The sequence below is a fragment of the Antechinus flavipes genome, chromosome X, assembly GCF_016432865.1.
Source record: "Antechinus flavipes isolate AdamAnt ecotype Samford, QLD, Australia chromosome X, AdamAnt_v2, whole genome shotgun sequence".
NCBI lineage: Eukaryota > Metazoa > Chordata > Mammalia > Dasyuromorphia > Dasyuridae > Antechinus > Antechinus flavipes.
In genome coordinates, this window is record NC_067404.1 from 58,110,425 (window position 1) to 58,133,055 (window position 22,631).

At 43.1% G+C, this 22,631-nt stretch overlaps 1 protein-coding gene across 1 annotated transcript in view; it reads left to right on the forward strand.

Moving 5' to 3' along the window:
* Nucleotides 1–3,419: 3,419 nt before the first annotated feature.
* Nucleotides 3,420–22,631, forward strand: part of UPRT (uracil phosphoribosyltransferase homolog) — a 38,694-nt gene continuing 19,482 nt past the window's right edge. Inside the window, exon 1 of the mRNA XM_051968424.1 lies at nucleotides 3,420–3,877. Coding sequence (XP_051824384.1) covers nucleotides 3,555–3,877 — 323 coding nt within the window. The 5' untranslated portion in view covers nucleotides 3,420–3,554. The remainder of the gene's footprint in view (nucleotides 3,878–22,631) is intronic.

Sequence of the window (22,631 nt, forward strand, 5' to 3'; positions counted from 1 at the left end):
AATGAAACCATTTTCAAATCATGGCAGCATTTAGCTTGGTGCTAATGAGACAAGACGATCTTGCTGCCACTTTCCTCAGAGCATTTATGGGCCAAGTAGCCACTCTATATCTTCTGCCCACTTTAAGTCAGCAGAGGCAGCCTGTAAACTCCAAGATCATTGGCAATGCTTTGTTTGATTAGCGGGGGAGAGAAAGGATGAGAAAGAGATGCTGTAGATGGGAAAGAGATGAAGGCTCTTGGGATTGAGGGGGATTAGAATCCTTGGCACCTGTTCACACTAACTGATCAGGGATATGGCAGTTGTCTACTTCAGAAGGAGACTTAGTAGTGTTCATCTCTGGAGAGTGACTTGGGGAGGAAGCAACCAGGCCCAACACCCTCCTCCCCCAGAGAAGAGAAGGAACTATTGATTTGGGCTAGTGCAAGAGCTTTCTTTTGGGGATTGTGATCTCCACTCTCTTCCTTTACCAATCTGTCCTTGACACCGATGCCAGAGTGATTTTCAGGCCCAGATTTGCTCATGTTACTCGTGCTCAGAAATTTCAGAGGCTCCCTATTGCTACCCCAAAAATCGCAATGATAGTAATGTTCAGTTGCCTCTGACTCTTGGTTACTTCTGTTGGGGTTTTCTTGGCAAAGATACAGGAATTGCTATTTCCTTCTCCAGCTCATTTTGCAGAGAAGGAAATGGAGGCACACAGATTAAAGTGACTTGCCCAGGATCATGTAGCCAGTGAGTGTCTGAGGTCACATTTAAACACAAGAAGTCTGAAGCCCCAAACTCTATCTATAGGACAAGTCTAGCCAGCTGTCCAATAAGAACAGTATTTTCCATTTAAATAGCACTTCTAAGTTTGCAAAGCACTCAATACATGTTATCTCATTTGGTCTTCACAAAAACCCTATGAGGTAGAAGATGTTACAGCTTCATTTTACAGATGAGGAATATGTCAGGATTTCATCTCAGGGCTTTCTGGCTCCAAGTTCGTGGCTCTGGTGGCATCAGCCAAAAAGAAAGGGATCCCTGCTTGGGCTACATGTGTATTTGACTTAGAGAACCACAAATGAACGTTATCTAGGTTATATGGCATTTGGATTTATTTTGTAAAACATTTCCCAGTTAGATTTTAATGTGGGGTGAGCCTCACAGATGAGTTTTGCTTCCAAATTGACACTTCAGTGCATATCACCCGGAATACAAAAGCAACAATAGGCTCTTTGGCCAGGAATAGAGGATAATAGACAAGAGCTGGCAAGAGATAGATGTGCCTGCAATATTGCAAATATCATCAAGAGAGTTTTAAACTGAAAGTAGAGATAAGATAGAGCTTTTCCTATATATCTGCCAGGCCAGCAACCAGCTACAGAGTAGCAACTACAGACCAATGGAAAAGTTGCTCTCCAGAGAATTAAGAGCAAACAGCATCCAAGTGAGAAGCTAGCAATCATGGGGAAAGGCCAAGTGCTTCCTTGGGGCCAGGCTTGGTGCTAAACCTGGGGAAGAAGGAACAGGAGGAAACAAAACAGTCCCTGCCCTTAAGGAGTTTGTGGTGGTGGAGCTCGAGGGGTGTGCTGGGAAATGTTTAACAATGGGATCTCTAATTAAAAAAACAAAAAACATTCTGGCGCACTTGACAATTTAATCTGCATCTTTAACAGTTTCTCCACCACTTTCAGAAGTCTAGACAATTGATAAAACCAGAAATCGAGCCTTGATTTGTAGCTTTTGTGGATTCTGGAGGTGTAAATGCTAAGGCAGAAAATTTAACCCATTCGAGCAGCTCCCACCTCACCCCCCCACCTCAGGGAGTAGAGCAGGAGCAGGATCTACTTTAGGGCCTGAAGCTCTGTGTGCAAAACAAGCGTGTTATTTATTTCTGGGGACAAAGAAATCTCTGACAAGCCCTCCCGGTGATAGGAATTCTGGGTAGTCCCAGGTTTCCTGGTTAGCCAAGGTCATTTAAAAAAAAAAAAAAAAAAAAAAAGGTCTGCCCATATGGAGTTGAGCCCTTCAGCCTTGGTAGACATGAGTCACTACCCGACCACAGGCTGTTGTTGTTTGTCCTTGAGAACAGTGACATCAGAGAGGAGATAGCATGACTTGCAAGTGAGTTGAAGTGAGGGAGGGCTGTGCCAAGTCACCAGCCTCCCACTCTTCTCTGGAGCCATCTGGGTCCAGGGGCAAGATAGTGAGCAGGCCCCCTGGAGATGGCCCTGCGTGCAGCCGGCGGCCTGGGGCTTTTTCTTTCGCAGATCTTAGTTTGACTAAGGCAACGCCCAATCAGGGATTAAAGCTAGGTAATGGAAGGGTCTAATTTTATACTTCAGTGTAGGGGGAGGAAGGGAATCTGGGTAGAGCCAGAGAAAGCCAAGTTCTATTATAATCTTCCTTGAGTTTCTTTAACCTTAAAGGACGCTAGATGGTACAGTGGATAAAAGTCAGGAAGATCTGAGGTCAAATTCCAGCCTCAGAGACTTAGCTTGTGATCCTACACAAGTCGCTTAAAATTCTGTTTGCCTCAGTTTTCTCATCTGTAAAGTGGGGACAATAAAAGCACCTTACCTCCCAGGGTTGATGTAAAGCTCAAATGAGATGATAATAGTAAAGCATTGGCACATAATAAGTATTAGGTAAATGTTAGCTACTATTCTTTTTACTGGCTGGTCTTTATATCGATTGGACTTTTACAAATATTATCCCATTTGATCCTCACTGCAACTCTGGGAGGTGGGTATTATTATCATCCTTCTTTTACAGTTGTGGATCTAGGTAAAGTACCTAGGGTTCTGAGCCAGAATTCAAACTCAAGTACTCCCCAAGTCCAAGCGGCGAGCTCTGTCTACAGCGTTATCTAGCTTCTGGAAGTACGGATCCAGTTCAAATTCTTATTTTACAGAAAAGAAAGCTGAGCTCCCAGAGCGGATGTGCTTTACTTATCACAAAGGTGGAAAGTAGACAGGGAGGAGTTAACTCCAGTCCCCTAATTCTCTACGCCCCAGCAGACTTTCCCTCGGGCAGATGAGGGGGTTGGCCCACGTGGGAAGTTCTAAGGCTTCTTCCAGCTTTAAATCCCGTGGTCAGGGTGCGAGTCCACACTGCTTTACGGATGACGTAGCTTGGGATGGAGAAGAGTAAAGTTGTCTGCCCCCCACGTGCTGGTGGCGGGGAGATACACCCAAGAACGAGTTAATGCGAAGAGCCCGGGAATGGCGGGTCCCGGAGCCAATGGCGGAAGCCCAGGGGCGGAGCGGACCGAGCCGGAGGCCATTGGGCTGAAGGAGCCGAGCGGAGCGGGGCGGGACCCGGCTCGGGGTGAGGGGGCATTGGGGAAGGGAGGGGGAGGGAGTGCTGGAGTCTGCCGGCCGGGAGCTCGACGTGGGGTTGGGCTGGGTTGGGCTGGGCTGGGCAGGGCAGGGCAGGGCAGGGCAGGGCCGAGCCGAGCTGAGGAGGCGGAAGCGAACCTCGTGCTGGCGCGTGCTGTCTCTGCCAGGTGCTTTCGGACTCTAGCGCCTTTGGGCTTTGGCAGCGTAGGGGCGGCGGGCCCCCGCTGTATGGCCAAGCAGCTCCGGCGACCGGACGCCATGCCCTGTCACAACCAGCAGCTCGCTCCCTCGGCGGCAGCCGCGGCCACTGCCTCCCCGTGTCCCGAGCCGGCGGAACCCGGCGACGGGCCCGGGCAGGACCTGGCGGGAGGCCCAGCCAAGCTGCCTGCGACCAACGGCGCCGTGGCTGGGCCGGCCGGGGACAGCGCCGAGGGCCCCCAGCCGGAGGAGCGCGAGCCTGAGGAGCTCTTCTCCCGCCAGCTCGGCCCGCAGCTCAAACTGCTACCCATGAACGACCAGATCCGGGAGCTCCAGACCATCATCAGGGACAAGTGAGCGCTGGGAGCGGGGGAAGAGGGAGCACCCCAAAGGGAAGCCGTAGACCCAGAGGCCCCAAAGCCGCTCAGCCTTAGCATGTCCAGCGTTCTAATGGGGGCGGGGGGACACTTGCCTACCCAAATGGGCTGTGTTGTCACCGGGCTCTAGGTTTGTAGTCCAGGGTAATCGGTACGCCTCCCCCCTCCCCTCCTGCCCCCCCCAGCCGCCTGGCCGGCTTTGCGCTCGCGCTCTTCCACGCTAGGAGTCAGTTTGCGCGCCTCTCTGCGTGTCCTGGGAGCCATGTGGCACAATTTTGCGTAGCTGGCTACGAGGCCCACCCCCACTCAGCCCAAACCTTCCTCTATCCTGGCGGCCCGTGGTTCTTGGAATAAAGTTAAAGAGCACTTTTTTTTTTTTTTTTTTTTTTTTGGTAACGCTGATAAACCAGTGGATGAGAAAACCATTGGCTTTTTATCTTCCCCTGGAAACATATAACTTTCCCCTTGGGAAACTTGTTCTTGATAATGGATTCTAACCTCAACTGACTCTCCCTAGAGAGCCAATGTCACGTGGGGGTGGTCATCTTCAGTCCCTTGGTTGGGATTGCTTTACTGTAATTTTATCCCCAAACTTGAACATCTACAATATATCCAGTTCCTAGAGCCCAGTTTGGCCTAGACACAGACCTACTCTCATTCCCCAAACCTCCAGGGTTTGGGCTCCTTGTCTGTCAACATGAGCCTTGAAGGATGTTTGTAAACTGGAGCATAAGAGTTTTAAGACATTTCAGCTGGCCCTCAAGTGTCAATGTCCCCTGGTTATGCTGGTGGGCCACACGCTGGCCAAAAATCCACAGACCAGAGCAAGACCCTTTTACCTATGAGGGGTAGGGCTTAGTAATTAAGCACTGCATGTTTTCATGCGATAATATCTTTAGACCTCACCAGGTGGTTAATGAAGAAGGTTCACCTACCCCTTACCCCACTCCCCCTTTATCTCTGGCCTTTTCTTGCAGTTGACTCATAACTATAGATATGGTCTTTCTGAGTGTATTAGTAGCCATTTTGTTGTGGTTGGCAGTAGACTGCAAGTGGGTAATCCCCAGTGAATAAAGTTCCTCCAGTTTACCTGATGGAATTGAGCCTCAGGTAACACTAGAGGCCACCAGTTTCAGACTTTGGCCTGAAGTGGGAGCCTGTGAAGAAGGTGGAAGTTTGATTCACTTGCTGTTTGGAAAGGGTGTGCTCTGTTTGCGTTGGAAAAGGGCAGAAGACTTGGCTGAGGATAGACTTCTAGACAGTACCAAGAGCAGAGGGATGAGATTGGGGAGTCAGCTATAAAGGCAGAACCCAGCTTGTTATCTCTTCCTTTGTCTAAATAGAGCTTCAAATTTATCTCTTGCTAGATTGAGCAGGATAGCTGAAGGGAAGAGAATGAGGTTGTATAGAAGGCTCACTATATGCCAGGCACTGTATTTAGCACTTGGACAAATCTCCTTTGATTCGCACAACAACCCTGGAAGGCAGATGCTGTTATCATCCCCATTTCACAGTTGGGAAACTGCGGCAATCAGCAGTGTAAGTCACTTGCCCAGGGTTACATATGGAGCAACAAGTGTGTGATGTTGGACTCAAATTTTCCTGACTCTGAAGGGCAGGTAAATGGCTCAGGAGTCAGGAAGAGTCCTCTAGCTGTGTGACCCTGGGCAAGTCATTTCACCCTGTTTGCCTGGGTTTCCTCAATGTAAAATGAGCTGGATCAGGAAAGGGCAAACTCCTCTGGTATCTTTGGCTAGAAAACCCCAAATGGTCCTATGAAGAGTTGAACCGAAAAAAACCAGTGAACAAAAACTTCCTGCCAGTAGGCCCAGCACTCTTTTTTGTACCACCAGTAGCTTCTGAAGGGGGGCCCCAAACGTGGGGGTTGATGGAACAATCTTCAGATCAAGTCCAGGAGCACCTTGAAGGCACTCTGGAAAGTGGCAGGATTCCTTGGGATCTGAATGCATTACGATATTCCTCCTAGGGATGCTCCTGTCACAATAACATCGGAGGTAGCAGTACTGAAGACATTTGACTGTGCCAGAATTCTTTTTTTTTTTTTTTTCTATTATAGCTTTTTTATTGGCAGAACATCTGCATGGGTAATTTTTCAACCTTGACCCTTGCAAACACGTCTGTTCCAACTTTTTCCTTCCTTCCCTCCACTCTCTACCCTAGATGGCAGGCAGTCTCATACATGTTTAACATATTAAAGTGTATCTTAAATACAATCTATGTATACATATTTATACAGTTCCCTTGTTTGTGCCAGAATTCTTAGCAGTGCCCTGACTTGTAAGGGAAATGTCAACAAAACTTACTGGTCAAAGATAGAAACCAAGCAAGGCTATGGATTTTTACCCTCTGAGGGATCCCTACTACATTCACTAGGGTAACAAGAGAGCAAGACTCTCCAGTGAGTCCCGGGAAATGGATAAGACATCTCCCATGTTTTCCAGCTGAACCCCAGTGTGGCATCCCCTTTGAGGAATTCCCACTCACAGGTCAGGGATCCTGGGAAACAACTAGGGCTGATTCAAGGTACCCTGGGGGTCACCCTCCTAGAGCTATAGTTCCCCAGCCACCACTGGTATATTTGCCTTTTTCTCAGTACTGCCTATGAGTGGTACAGTGAGTAGGGTGTTGGGCATTAAGATTCCCATTCAAAAGTGACCTCAGGCACTGGCTAGCTATGTAATCCTGAAAGTTAGTTTCCCCTTGGAGCCTTCGTTTCCTCAGTTGTAACTGTGAGGAAAGCAATGGCACCTGCCTTCGAGGGTTGTAAAGATCAAATGAGACGGTATTTGTAAAGTACTTAACACACTGTCTGGCACATAACAAATTCTATTTCCTTCCCCTTAGTGGTGTAGTGATGGTAGTAATAATCGCCCCTTTTGCCCACTTCTGGAACGCCATTGTAGGAAAAATAGTATTGAAATCTGTGGCACACCCACCTGGGCCCTCCTTCCCTAAACACCCAAAGGATGTGCTTGAATAAAGACCTCACTTCCCGCTTTGCAGATTCATTTCTCCACTGACCCTGCAGGCCATTCTTCTGTTTTTTATACTCACTCTGAGACTCTCCCGGCCTCTTGGCTAAGTACTTCAGCCTCCACCAATCACTCAATTAACTACCCTCCCAGGATCTTCTTGGTCCTTTCATATGCAAATGATGATCTATCCCAGTGTGAAAGGGGAACACCTGTTTTATGAAGTGCAAAGGGACCAATCTGTTTTACACCCTTCTTTAGCTGCAAATTTGGGCCTTGGAAAGCTAGAAGGTAGTTCTCTTAAAAGCTCCTTCGCTCTGTAAACTCTTCCCTCCCTCCCATCATTCTGTCTTGTGGACTGAAGGAACTCTATTGAACCGGAATCCCCGGATCAACACCTCTCCCCATCTCCCCACTACATACCCATGGCTATGTCAACTGTTATCTGCCGCTAGAACCAAGAGTTTGAAATTCTCAGTTTTGCCTATTATTGGCTTTTACAGACAGAGGCAGATCACTTCTTTGCCAACCTGTTTTATTTTCTGTAAAATGGGGTAGTAAGAACTATTTTTAAAATTAAAATTTAAATTTTAAAATAGTTTATATTTTTATTATTTTTTAAAAATAATTATAACTTTTTATTGACAGTACATATGCCTGGGTAATTTCTTACATCATTATCCCTTGCACTCACTTCTGTTGTGATTTTTCCCTTCCCATCCTCCACTCCCTCCCCTAGATGCCAGGCAGTCTTATATATGTTAAATATATTATAGTATATCCTAGATCCAATATATGTGCGCAGAACCAAACAGATCTCTTGTTGCACAGGAAGAATTGGATTCAGAAGGTAAAAATAATCTGAGAAGAAAAACAAAAATGCAAACAGTTTACACTAATTTCCCAGTGTTCTTTCTCTGGGTGTAGCTGCTTCTGTCCATCATTGATCAATTGGAACTGAATTAGATCTTCTCTTTGTAGAAGATATCCATTTCTATCAGACTACATCCTCATATAACATTGTTGTTGAAGTATATAATGATCTCCTGGTACTGCTCATTTCACTTAGCATCAGTTCATGTAGGTCTCTCCAAGCCTCTCTGTATTCATCCTGCTGGTCATTCCTTACAGAACAATAATATTCCATAACATGCATATACCACAATTTACTCAACCATTCTACAGTTGATGGGCATCCATTCATTTTCCAGTTTCTAGCCACTACAAACAGGGCTGCCACAAACATTTTGGCACATACAGGTCCCTTTCCCTTTTTTAGTATCTCTTTGGGGTATAAGCCCAGTAGTAACACTGCTGGATCAAAGGTTGTGCAGAGTTTGATAACTTTTTGGGCATAGTTCCAGATTGCTCTCCAGAATGGCTGGATCCCCTCACAGTTCCACCAACAATGCATCAGTGTCCCATTTTTCCCCGCATCCCCTCCAACATTCATCATTATTTTTTCCTGTCATCTTGGCCAATCTGATAGGTATGGAGTGGTACCTCAGAGTTGTCTTAATTTGCATTTCTCTGATAAATAGTGATCTTTCATATGAATGGAAATAGTTTCAATTTCATCATCTGAAAATTGTTCATATCCTTTGACCATTTATCAATTGGAGAATGGCTTGATTTATAAGAACTATTAATTAAGGACTAGAAGAATGGTTTGTTAAGCTTAGGTTTCACAAATCATTTTATGGAAAATAACCCAGTGAGTTAATTATTAGAAATCTTATCCCTAGCTTACAAATGGGGAAACCAGAGAGAGAAAATGTTTTGTTTTTTGGGTGGGGAGTCTGGATTGACTGGAACCTGAATGAGTTGGGAGGATAGTAAAAGTGATTTAAATGACAGCAGATACAAAATGGACACAGTAGTGCCCTTAACTCTCTAACTCTGACCTTTGTTGTTGAATAAAAGCGGAGAGGAGAAGCCCTGAAGAATTGGGCTTTTGGAATGACAAATTAATCCTTAGCCACTAAGGAAAAATAATATTAGCTTAGCTTGTTAGGTTAGATGGACTTGGCTCTTTTCAATTATTTGATGATCAAAGGATAGTATTTTCACCTTTTGTTGTTGTTTGTTTGCATTTTTTTCTTTTCACCTTTTGGTGTGATTTTTATTGTGCAGTATGATGAATGTGGAAATATGTTGAGAAGAATTGCACACATAACTTATCTCTGGGAGAGAGGGTGGGGGAAGAGAGAGACAAAAACTTGAAACACAAGATTTTGCAAAGGTGAATGTTGAAAACTATCTTTGCATGTATTTGGAAAAATAACGGCTATTAAACTGCAATTAAATACTAGAAAAGAGAAAAAGCCTAAAAAAACAAATGCAGGGAGGGGTCAAACACACAGCTCACCAAGCTTGAGCCAGATGTGGATGTCATTGGGAACATAACATGAATAAAAGTACAATAAAATAGTCCCATTTGGAAACTAAGTTATGTGCCTGCAGGGATCCTTATGTACAGTTTAAGAGTACCTTTTGTATTTGAGTATAACTGGTATAGTGGACAGAGCACTGGACTAGGATTAATGTCAACCGCGTTTCATTCAGTCAGTAAGCATTTATTAAGGGCCTACTCTCTGCCAAGCTATATGTTCAGCACTTGGGGATACAAAAAGAGGCAAGGGATGATCCCTGCCCTCAAGGAACTCGAAATCTGATGGGGGAGACAGTACTCAAACAAGCAAATATAAAATTGAACAGGATAAATGGGAAATAATTGACAGAGGGAAGGCCTTAGAATTAAGGGCGGTTAGGGACGGCTTCCAGTAAAAGATGGGAGGAGTGCAGGAAGAGGAGCATTCCAGGTAATGGAGCCTGGTATGGATGAATTGAAGAGTGTGTGTTGGGGAATAAGGAATAAGGAGGCTGGAAAGGGAAGAGGTAGCTAGAAAGCTCTTACAGTAATCCAGGAGGAGAGGCGTCTGCCTCAGTGGTGCCAGTGTCAGAGGAGAGAAGGGGACATATTGAAGAGATGTTATAAAATTGTAATCCACAAGCCTTGGCAACATTTGGATATGGTAGGTTGAAGGGTGAAGAGTCTGGGATGACTGGGGTTATAAGTCAGAGGGACTGGAAGGATAGTGTTGGTTTTTCCAGTAACAGGTGACGGGGGAAGCAGTTTAGAGCAAAAGTAAAAGTTCTTTTGATATATTTTCAAGACATCTAATACATCGAGATGTCTGAAAGGCAGTTGGAAATGCCAGCTTGGAAGGTAGCAGAGAGATAGGAACAGGGAAGAGAATAATTGCCAGAACGGAGGAGATGGGAGCTGATGAGAACAAGCGAAGTGCTATGGAAGTGTTGAGGACCTCAATGTCTGGTATCTTATCCTGTTAGGTGATCTTTAGAATCTTTCTAAGAAAATTCTTGGAAGAAAAGAGGTTCCAGAACAAGACCCTGAGAGTTACAGGGCAAGTGAGTGATCTGGAGGAGATCTGGTAAAGGAGAAAGAGAGGGAGTGATTATGGAGGTGGGAGGAGAACCAGGAGAGAATGGGGCCCTCCTGGAAGCCTGCAGAGAAGAGTCACAGAGGAGAGGGTAATCAACAGTGTCAAAAGCTGAAGAGAGGTTGAAGTGAATGAAGATTGAGGAAAAAAAGGCCATTGGATTTGGCAGCTAAGAGATCATTTAGTAATTTAAAGAGAGCAGGTTCAGTGGAATGATCAAGTCAGGAGCCAGATCTTAAGGTGTTAAGAAGAGTAGAAGGAGAGGAAGTGGAGAGGTACCTATTGTAGACGGCTTTTTCAAGGAGTATAGACCCAAAAGGCAGAAGAGATAGAGGATGAGAGATAGCAAGTTGGAAGGATGAGGTGAAGGTTTTTTCAGAATGGGAGAAGACATGGACATGTTTGTAGGCAGTAGAGAAGGAGCCAGTAAGGGAGAAATTGAAAACAAGTGAAAGAATGAGACAACAGAGTGACAGTCTGTTGGAGGAGATGGGATGGGATGGACTCACTTGAACAAATTGATGAATTATTCTTAGTAAAGAGTAGGCCACTTCATCATGTGAGACTAGTGAAAGAAGAGACAGTGGCAGAAGGCATACAAGTGATAGGAAAGGAGGGAAAAAAGAGGGAATTCACAGTGAAACATCTGTTTATTTCTATAAAACATGCATGACAAATAAGGAAAGAATTGTACAAGTTTAATCTATATCAGATTGCTTGCTGTCTTGGGGAGGGAAAAAATTCGGAACACAAGGTTTTGTAAAGATCAATGTTGAAAACTACCTTTTCATGTATTTGGAGGAATAAAATACTATTGAGGGAAAAAAAAAAAAAAAACATGAGGCAAGGTTCTTAGTTTTAGAATAGGGAAAAGAGCCACCAGAATCTTGAGGAGGGATTAAAAAGTCTCTAATGGAAAGTGGGATAGAGAACTGATAAGGGAGGTATGGTAGCAGTGAGGGCCCAGTCGTGGTTATAGAACACATTTGTAGTGGACCTGGTCAGAATGGTTGTGATTTTTTTTTTTCCCCTCTATTTTTGTTCAGCAGCACCTGTGTAGAAGTAAAGGTGGTGTATGATGGGAGTGATCCCAGGTTGAGGCTTGGCGTGGTTGGGGAATAAGATAAGAGGCCTAGGAATTCAAGAGAACAGTGTAGAGTTTAATTGTTTCACCAAGGGGTTAAGATGGGTTAAAAATAAGTGTGCATAGTTCAGGGGAGATGGTCTGGATAAAGAGATTTCAGAATTCTTGACACATTTGTGGGTAATGCAAGATAAAATGTATGGCCATTTTGGAATGTGGCTGAGGTGGGGTGGAGAGGGGAGTCATGGGAAGTGAGTAGATTAGAGTACTGAGTGGTTAGGATGTTTGAAAGTCACGTGTCTTGAAGTTCCATAGTATGAGGGTAGAAGTTGGAGGGGAGAGGAAAATGTGAACCAGATGCAGAACTCATTGAGGATAGAAAGAGTGACCTCCGAGTCTGTAGATGACAGCTAGTAGGATTTCGATTGGGTGGTAGATGGTGATAGCATGAACCTCAATGATGTGCCAGGCACTGTGTAATATACACAGAATACATGGTAGCTGATCTCAGAGGGGGGCATTAAAAGGGGTAAAGGAGAAGGAGAAACTGGGAAAGGCCTCATGGTGAAGGTGGGATTTGTACTGAGTCTTAAAGAAGTCCAGGCAAACTATCAGGTGGAGGTGAATGGAGAGAACATTCAAAGTTTGGGGGGTACAGCTAGTTAAGGGGCACAGAGTTGAGGGATGGAGCATCCTGTTGCTGGATTGTGATGTAAGGAGACTGGAAACCTGAGGGCCAGGTTGTGAAGGATTTTAAAAGTCAGAGGATGTTATATTTGATCTTGGAGGCCATTGGGAGTCACTGGAGTTAAAGGAAGATGGACTGGAAGGTGGAGAGACATGAGACAGGAAGCTTAACCAGCAGACTCTTGTAATCTGGCTGTGAGGTGACTGAAGGCTTGTACCAGGTCTGAGGAATGAAGAGAGCATTCATGTTTGCAAGATAGTCTTGTTTGGGGATCAGATTGGTTATGTGGGATGAATGCCAGTGAGAAGTCATACCCAGATTTCAAGATGGTAAACTGAGGAGATGGAAGCATTCTGCACGGTAATAGTAAAGTTGGGAATATTTTTGTTTTGGTGAAAGATAATGAGTTCTGTTTTTTTTTTTTAATAACTTTTTATTGATAGAACGCATGCCAGGGTAATTTTTTACAGCATTATCCCTTGCATTCACTTCTGTTCCGATTTTTCCCCTCCCTCCCTCCACCCCTTCCCCCAGATGGCAAGCAGTCCTTTACATGTGGAATGGGTTGCAGTATATCCTAGATACAATATAGGTGTGCAGAACTGAACAGTTTTCTTGTTGCACAGGGAGAATTGGATTCAGAAGGTAGAAATAACCCGGGAAGAAAAACAAAAATGCAAGCAGTTTATATTCATTTCCCAGTGTTCTTTCTCTGGGTGTAGCTGCTTCTGTCCATCTTTGATCAATTAAGGCTCTCTTTATCGAAGAGATCCACTTCCATCAGAATACATCCTCAAACAGTATCGTTGTTGAGGTATATAATGATCTCCTGGTTCTGCTCATTTCACTTGGCATCAGTTCATGTAAGTCTCGCCAGTCCTCTCTGTATTCATCCTGCTGGTCATTCCTTACAGAACCATGATATTCCATAACATTCATATACCACAATTTACTCAACTGTTCTCCAATTGATGGGCATCCATTCATTTTCCAGCTTCTAGCCACTACAAAGAGGGCTGCCACAAACATTCATGCATATACAGGTCCCTTTCCCTTCTTTAGTATCTCTTTGGGGTATAAGCCCAGTAGAAACACTGCTGGATCAAAGGGTATGCACAGTTTGATAACTTTTTGAGCATAGTTCCAAATTGCTCTCCAGAATGGCTGGATGTGTTCACAATTCCACCAACAATGTATCAGTGTCCCTGTTTTCCCACATCCCCTCCAACATTCTCCATAAGATAATGAGTTCTGTTTTGGACATGTTGAGTTTGAGATATCTATGGGATGTCAAGTTCAAAATGGCCAGTTAGGCAGTTTGTGATGAGAGACTGGCTATTAGAAGAGAGGCTAGGGTTGGATAAATATATCAGAAATTAGCTTCATGGAGATGATAATTGAGCCTCATAATTGAGCTGATGAAATCATCAAGTAGAATGGTAGGGGAGGGGAAGAGCAGAAGACCTAGGACAGAGTTTTGGGAGGACCCCAGTGTTATTGGGCATATCCCAGAGGAAAATCCAGCAAAGGAAACTGAGAGGCAGAGAAAGAGCAGGGTTAAGAAAAATTAGAAAGAAGTGATGAGGTTTAGATCTGGGGTACCCAAATGAAATTAGGGTTACTGGTGGTGAATAAGGTCTAGTGGCAGGTTCGGGGTTCAGGGAGTCAAATAGAGCTCCCCTGCAAACCCCTCTGGATTCGGCACAAGGGTAGGGCATTTTGAGGATTCCCTTTCTGGCGCACAGAGTCCTTTGTAAAGGAATTTACAGACCCGAAAATCTAGATTGATAAAAGAGGTTTATTGTGGGGATTGGGAAGTAAGGTTAAAGTCTAGTTAGTAAAAGGTGTTAGGTACAGAGAAGAGGCCACTGGAAACAGTATTCCAGTGGGCAGAGGCTCTTGGGATGCCAAGCATGGCATAGTTGGCATGTTTGGAACCTCTGCAAAGAGAGGGTTTTAATTTGGCTCTTTTTATAATGAGAGATTTAGCTAAAGGGGGCCTATGGGTGGAGTCCCAAGTTGGCTCAGATCCAATGGGGGCTGGGACAAGCCCTGATCTTCTATTGGAATTCAAAGGGATACTTTTGACCAGGATTTGTGAATCAAAGGTCCTAGCTTCCTGAATTGATAATGCATCTGTTTAGAGGGTTGGGAATCAGAAAGGAATAAATCAGTCTGAAAGGACTAGTTTCTTAAAGGGACCACAACCCTGCTTCATAAGGATTATCCTCAGCATCAAGGGCTGTAGAGATGTCCAGAAGGGTGAGACTTCAGAAAAGACCATTCCATTTGGCAATTAAGAGTTCCTTGGTTAAGGTGGAGAGAGCAGTTTCATTTGAATGAGGAAATGGGAAGCTGGGCTGCAGAGAGTTAAGAACAGAATGAGAAGAAAGAAAGGAGGGGCACCCATCATATGGCAGCATCTGATGGACAACTGATTGTATTACAGATAGGTAGCACAGGGGGAGTTCTTGGAAATCAGGAATGCTTAAGGCAGAAGCTTATGCTTCTTTTCAGTGGGAGCAGGGGCTTTGCTTCCTTGATCAAGATCTTTACATTTGCATTTCTCTTTACCGGCAAGGTGTGGCTTGGACCCTGGAGAACTGAAGTCACATCTGAGTCCTGATTACCTTTGCTGGTGTGGGCTGCACCTCCTAAGCCTTAGGGTATATGGGCAGAGGAACTAGTTTCATGAAACTAGTTTCATAAGATGCTAGTGTTTGTTTTACTCCTCTGAGGCTGACAAACTGCTGGTATTTTGATGTGCCATCATGTATATGGATGATGGGCCTGTCTGCTGGTGTTTAGGTCATTGGAGCATGTCAGCCTTCCTTTTCTATCCCCTGGTCTTTGGGAGCTAGTGAGGGATTAGCTGTATAAATTTGCTTTGGCTCTGTCGACATGGAGAATTGAAAATAGGCAGACCTTCTATAATTGTTTGAAAAATTGAGAGCATAGTTTGGGCTTTTTCAGATGCATCCCAAAATAGACCTTGTCTGTAAGATGAGATCTCTTTGAAAAGAAAAAAAATTAGTATGTGTACTAAAATACATCAAGGGATCTGTGATCTTATCGATATGGGTATTCTTTGCATCACTGCACAGGTCTCATCCCATCCGTGTCTTCTCATGCTATATGATCTTGTCCGTGTTCTCTCGTAGATCCACATGGAAAATCCATTTTGTTATGTGAATCTTTGTAATTGTTATGGAGTTACATGCGCCTTCTTTTTTTGGGGGGGGAGAACTCTAGATTTTCAATAATTTTTTTAAGACTAGTCAATGGGTTTTGTATTGTTTTATTTTGAATTTACTCATCCCTCCAACATTAGTTCCTGAATTGGGGCTTTGTGCCAAAGCCAGGCTCAGGCTGGTTTATTTGTACTTGGGTCCCCTGGGTTTCTTCTGGGGTTACCTTATACCCTCTAAATATTTGGGGTTCAGAGCACTTGAGCTTCAAGGTCCTCTTTGGCATCTAATGACAGATTGTTAGGCACCTTAGAGCTCCTGGGCTTGGATAATCCTGATCTGATTGTCATAGCACTGTGCTCTTTTCTAGTTGATGTCCATTGCTGCTCCTCAGGGCTGTCAGCATCCCTATCCTGGGACCTTCTGACCCTAACCTATCCTGGAACTTTGTGACCTTCTTGGGGCTTTCTCAGAGGAGCCCTCTGCTATTCCCGTCCTTGAACACAAAACTTTGCAGACTCCATGTAAATTAGTCTCTGGGTGAAGCTGAGAGTCCTATACTGGCACTGGTTTTGCTAGAAGTCACCTAGCCTGTTACCTGTGGGCTTCTGGCTAGATTTCTGGGCATTTCTGAGGTATAAAGAGTAACTTCCTTTGCTTTTTCCTTGGATTTCTGGAACGTGTTTCAGCCTGGTATGAATTCCCAAAGCTATTCTAGAATAGATATGTCTAAGCTAGGGTCAGCTTGCCTCCTGTTCAGGTCTGGAACTTCTCCCTCAAATTTTCCCCAGTGAATCTACCCAATTAGCTAGAGACCTTCCTCTCACCCTTTTAACTCAATGCAGCCCTTGCTGGAGCCTTCTGTCTGTGACCTCTTGCTCTCACTATATAGGCTGCCCTTGTTTTCTGATCCTTTCCTGGCTATGGAGGGAAATACATATATATATCTATATCTCTCTCTCCAGATAGATGTATGTATGTGTGTATATATATATATATATATATATATGTGTGTGTGTGTGTGTGTGTGTGTGTGTATATGTATATATTCAGTATGTGTGTATATATACATAAATACATACATATCTGTATCTCTAATATCTTATGCCACTTCTTTTGTGTAGGCCATCAGTGGCAACATGCAGTGTTGTAGCTTGTATTCCTTCATTGCCCTTTAGGTCAGCTTTGATTCTTTAGATACTCTGCTGTTTGAAAATGCAGAACTATTCAGCATTTGGGAGAACAAATGTGCTTTTTAAAAAGCTGTTTTTGCATTAAACAGCAGCTTGAGCTCCTTAAAAGCAGATCAGTTCCTCAGTCTACTCTTCCTTTCATGGGATCCTGGATCTGAAGTTAGAAGGAATCTGAGAGTTATCTGGAGGTCCAACCCCCTCCTTTTCCAGATAATGCTAAAGATGGAAGTTCATCCAGGTAGCAAGGGTCAGAGGTGATTGGCATCTAGGTCCTCTAACTCCAGTTGCCTTGTACCACCCTGCCTTTTAGCCATGCTCTTTTTAAAAAAAAAATTTAATAGTATTTTATTTTTCCAAATACATGCAAAAATAGTTTTCACCATTCACCTTTGCAAAACCTTGTGTTCCAAAATTTTCTCCCTCTCCTCCCCCTTCCCCAAGACAGCAAGCAATCTACTATAATTAAATATGTGCCATTCTTCTCTAAACATATTTTTATATTCACTGTGCTGCATAAGAAAAATCAGATAAAAAACCCCAAAACACAAGAAAGAAAAAAAAAACATAAGCAAATAACAATAATAACAACAAGAAGGTGAAAATACTACGCTTTGATCCACAAGAATGGAGTAAATTTTGCCCAGATTACAGGGTATATTCCAATGAAACATTCTTCTCTTAAGACTTGGGGGAAGTCATTGTTTTTATTAGATCCCGGTTTTTGATTAGCTATCCTCTTTAAGCATGCTTTTGTGAAAGAATGGGAAGGATTGAGGGAAACCTGGTTTGAGTCAGCTCTGAGACTTACTAGTTGTGTGACCCTGGGCAAGTTAGTTCATCCCTTTGAACCTCAGTTTCCCGATCTGTAAAAGGCCAGGAGTAAAACTTGTACCATTTACTTCCCAGGGGTCTCACAGCCCATAAAGTGCTCCATCCAGAGTGTATGTTCTTTCTGCCTAGACATAGGGGGGTGTTGGCAATGAAATGGCTTTAGAAGTAAGGGAACATTGATTTCTAGTTCTTTGTTCTTAGAGGTATGCTTTCCTTTGGGGCCTGGAGAAAAATCTGAGTGCATGTGAAGAATGCAGTCTTTCCTCGAGCATACTTTATAACCTTTATAGCTGAGGGTCCTACAGTGTGTTTGATAAAAGGCTCTTACCCCAAGTTTTTGGCTCTCCCACTTTTCTCTTGAAGCAGGAGGGTGAAGCACGGTTTTAAGGAAGCGATGGCTTCCTTTATTCTTCCCTTTAAGTAGGGCTGGAGGCCTGTCGAAGCACTCGGCCCCTCTAAGCACAGTGGTCCTGGAGTGTTTGAAAGTCAGTGAAATGGAAGGGAGAGCGCACTTGGTTTGGTGGCTCCTTGCCACCTTATTTCCTTTCTGAGTCTTTCTGGAATGAGGGAGATCAAAGAACCGTTGATTTTGAATTAAAATAAGACACCTTCAGGATCACCTGATCTAGTTTACAGTTGAGGAAATTGTAGTTTACAGATGGTGAGTGGCTTGGCCCAAGATTGAACTGGGTGGAAATAGTAAAAGCAGGTTTTGAAGCCAAAATCCTTCATGTCCAAAGGCAGTGACTCGGTTTGATTTCTGTTGCAAGAGGGGGCCGATACCTGAGGAGAGACCAGGCAAATCAGCACCCACTTATTAAGCACCTACTATATGAAAGACTCTGGAAATAAAACCAAACTAGTAAGTGAAACCATCAATTGCTCTATTCCCAGAGAGCTTCTGAAAGCAACTTTGAGAGACTTGCTCCAAGTTGCTGCTTATTGTTATTGGACTCCAGAGGTCTACCTTGATGAAGGACAGTTTGGGCGGAAAGGGACAATAGTACAATTCAACATGTGTTACCTGAGCATCACTGTGCTAGATACTGGGGGTATATGAAGTTTTAATGAGAAATAATTTTCAGAAAGTTACAGTCTATTAGGATGATCAAACAACTGCAGTATTCAATATTATGTGATAAGCAAGGTAGACAGAAGGACTAAATTTTTTAATTACATTTTTTTCTCAATTACATGCAAAATGTTTTTAACATTTAAAAAAATTTTGAATTCCAAATTCTCTCTCCTCCTTCATTGAGAGGACAATTTGCTGTATAGGTAATACATGTGCAATCATGCAAAACATTCCATATTAGCCATATTGCAAAAGAAAACAGACCGAAAACAAACCAAAAAAAAAAAAAAAAGGCAAAAACAGTATGTATTGGTCTATGTTCAGACTCCATCAGTTCTTTCTCTGGAGATAGCATTTTTCATTCAAAGTACTTTAAAAATGTCCTGGATCTTTGTATTGTTGAGAATACCTAAATCATTCACAGTTGATCATCTTTACAATATTGTTGTTATTATATACAATGTTCTTCTGATTCTGCTCATTTCACTTTGAATCCATTCATATGAATCTTCCCAGGTTTTTCTGAGAGCACCCTGCTCATCATTTCTTTTTTTTTTTTTTTTTTTTTTAAATTATCATAGTTTTTCACTGACAAGATATATGCATGGGTAATCCGTCAGCATTGACTTTTGCAAAACCCTCTTTTTCAACTTTTCCCCTCCTTCCCCCAGATGGCAGGCAGAACCATACATGTTAAATATGATAAAGTATATGTTAAATATATGTATACATATCCATACAGTTATTTTGCTGCACAAGAAAAAATGGACTTAGACATAAGTTAAAAATAACCTGAGAAGGAAATCAAAAATGCAAGTGGACAAAAACAAAGGGAATGGAAATGCTATGTTGTGGTTCATATTCATTTCCCAGAATTCTTTCGCTGGGTGTAGCTGGTTCTCTTCATTATTGAACAATTGGAAGTGATTTGGTTCATCTCATTGTTGAAGAGAGCCACGTCCATCAGAACTGATCATCATATAGTGTTGTTGTTGAAGTATCTCATGATCTTCTGGTCCTGCTCATTTCACTCAGCATCAGTTCATGTAAGGCTCTCCAGGCCTTTCTGAAATCATCCTGCTGGTCATTTCTTACAGAACAATAATATTCCATAATATTGCTATACCACAATTTATTCAGCCATTCTCCAACTGATGGGCATCTGCTCAGTTTCCAGTTTCTAGCCACTACAAACAGGGCTGCCACAAACATTCTTGCACATATGGGTCCCTTTCTCTTCTTTAGTATTTCTTTGGGGTATAAGCCCAGTAGTAACACTATTGGAACAAAGGGTATGCACAGTTTGATAACTTTTTGACCATGGTTTCAAATTGCTCTCCAGAATGGCTGGATGTGTTCACAATTCCACCAACAATGCATCAGTGTCCCAGTTTTCCCACATCCCCTCCAACATTCCGCATCATTTTTTCTTGTTATCTTAGCCAATCTGACAGGTGTGTAGTGGTATCTCAGAGTTGTCTTAATTTGCATTTCTCTGATTAATAATGATTTGGCTGCTCATCATTTCTTATAATATAACAGTACTCCATCACAATCATATACCACAATTTGTTAAGCCATTCTCCAATTGATGGATATCCCCTCAATTTTCAATTCTTTGCCACCACAAAAAGAGCTGCTAGAAATATTTTTGTACATACAGTTCCTTTTCTCTCCCTTCCCCCCCCCTTTGAGATACAGATCTAGTAATCGTTTTAGGGTTCACTAGTGTCTAATGTTGGTAATTATACCCTGACTAGTACCTTTTGCTCCAGAGACTGTTAGCCTCCTGGCTGTTCTTCAAATAAAACACTCCATTTCTTGGCCCTAGGTATTCTTTCTGGTTCTCCTCCAAACCTGAAACACCTTCTGTTTCCTCTCTGACTACTGACCTACCTAGCTTTCCAACCCCTCTTAATTGCAGTGATTTCCCTGTATTCATTATTTCCCATTTATCCTGTATATATTTGTTTGCTTGTTGTTGTCTCCATTTGATTGTAAACTTCTTGAGGGCAGGGACTGTTTTTTGCCTCTTTTTGCCTCCTGTGCTTAGTCCCATGCCTGGCACATGATAATGATGTTGAATGAATGCTAATTGATTGATTGATCGATCCAACTAGAGACCCTAGGGATCTTTTGGAGTTTTCTTTTCCTCATCTGTACCATGTGGGTCTTGAGCTAGATGTCTTCTACGGTTTCTGGCTTAGAATATTTCTGTGAGTCTATCTGGGAGTCCTGTTGTGTTCCCCTTTTGGTGGCAGATATTCTTCTGTAATTACCTCGTTCCTTTACTCTTATGCCTTCCCCTCCCCCCAAAATGAAATCGTTCAGATGTGTGCTTTACTTTATTTGAACATAGCCATCCTTTTTGGTTTTGTGTACTTTCTACATGAACTTCTGATTGATTTTTAGGCTTATGATGATGTCACTCTAGCTCCCTAAAGTTTATAAGACACTTTCCTCGACTGTTTGGAAGTTATAAAAGGCAGCTATTTCTCATCATGATTATTTTGCAGATGAGAAATTAAAATTCCCAAAGGTCAAGTGACCTGGCAGTGGCCAAGCTGGGACTGCCACTTTGATCCTTGGAGGTCCTCATTCCATTAAAGCTTGACACTGCTTGTGGAAGAGTTCTCTGAGAAGATATTTTGGGCATGTACAAAGAAAACATTTTGTTAGTTACCCTTTACCTAATTGCCAATGTTTATACCAGGCCCAGCCATGCTGGGAAGTGCAAGTAAAGAATTAGTGTTAGCTTACTAATCTGTGATCTTGAGGACTTGACAGGTAGTAACAGTTATTTTTGTCTGACTTTCACATCTGATTAGGTTTGCTTAAATCCACTGGGGCTCTTTTATGAGGGTGGTGAGGGAAGGAGGAAACCCATAAATATTTATGAACAAACAGGCTACAATGGCCCTTGAAACCAACAGCGTCTGGCCTGAGAGTGATTTTCTCCTTAGCTGGGCCGGGAAGCCGGAGACCACTTGCTTTTTTGGTTGTGATTCAAGTTGAAATAGAAATGAAACATTCCTTTGATTTAAATAAGACAGCCTATTTTTCAGTGCCACGAGGAAGCCCTTTCTGATAAACCTTTCTTTAACCTGTTGCTTTGGGAAAATGTCTGCTTTAGAGCATTGTTTGTGAGTCGGCATCTTTTTTCCTGCTCCATGACTTGCCACAACAATAACAGCTTACTTATCTATGCTGGGTTTTTTTTTTTCCCAGGGTACAGAGTGCTTAACATCCGTTATCTCATTTGATTGTTCCAACAACCTTGCACCGGAGGTAATGATTATAAATGGGAGCAATTATTAGCTAGCGCTTTGCAGTTTACTAAGACTCCCCTCATCACAGCCCTGCCAGCAAGGCATTTTCCTCCCCGTGCTAGACATGGAAACCCATGGGAGGAAGGTCTTCAGTGATAGAAGCAGGCAGGACAGGAGTTTTCTGGTTTATGTTGTAGCCCCCATCTTCCCTCTTCAACTCAATTGTTGTCATCTTTTGGAAAGAGAGAAGAGCAGTGGCACATCAGGTGCAGAATGACCAGGTTGGAAGAAACGTGGTTGAGTCTAGCGGGTACATGAACAAGGAGTCCCTCTAGAATGTGTTTCAGTAGCCATCCACCCCTTTGCTCTCTGAGAGGGAGAATCCATTGCCTGTCCACTTTTGGACAACTTTGGGAGCGAGGGCATTTTCTTCGCGTCAAACCAAAATCAACCTCTTTGTACCTTCTGCCCATTGTTCTGATCTTTGGGGTTAAGCAGAACAAATATAATCCCTCTTTCACATGCTAGCCCTGCCCTTCAAATCCTTGAAGACAACTATCTTGTGTTTCCCTCGCTTAAACATCCTTAGTTCCTCCAGATGATGCTAACATCATATGATCTCACCCTACAACATCATGGTCCCCTCCCTTCCTCTGAATGTTTTCAAGCTTGTTGTTGCTGTGTACAGTGTTCTCTTGGTTCTACTCATTTCACTCAGCATCAATTCATGTGAGTCTCTCCAGGATTTTCTGAATTTTCCCATTAGACTTTACAAGGCCAAATTTCTGAGCACAGCCTTGAGAGATCTGAGAAATGAAGGAGGGAAGAAGAGAAGGTAAGAGTTGTTTTCAACTTAAATGTAATGTTTTAACAGGGATTTTGTTTTTCTTGTTTCCTCAATGGGTATGAAGAAGATGGATCTTCTTGAAAATAAAAATTAATTAA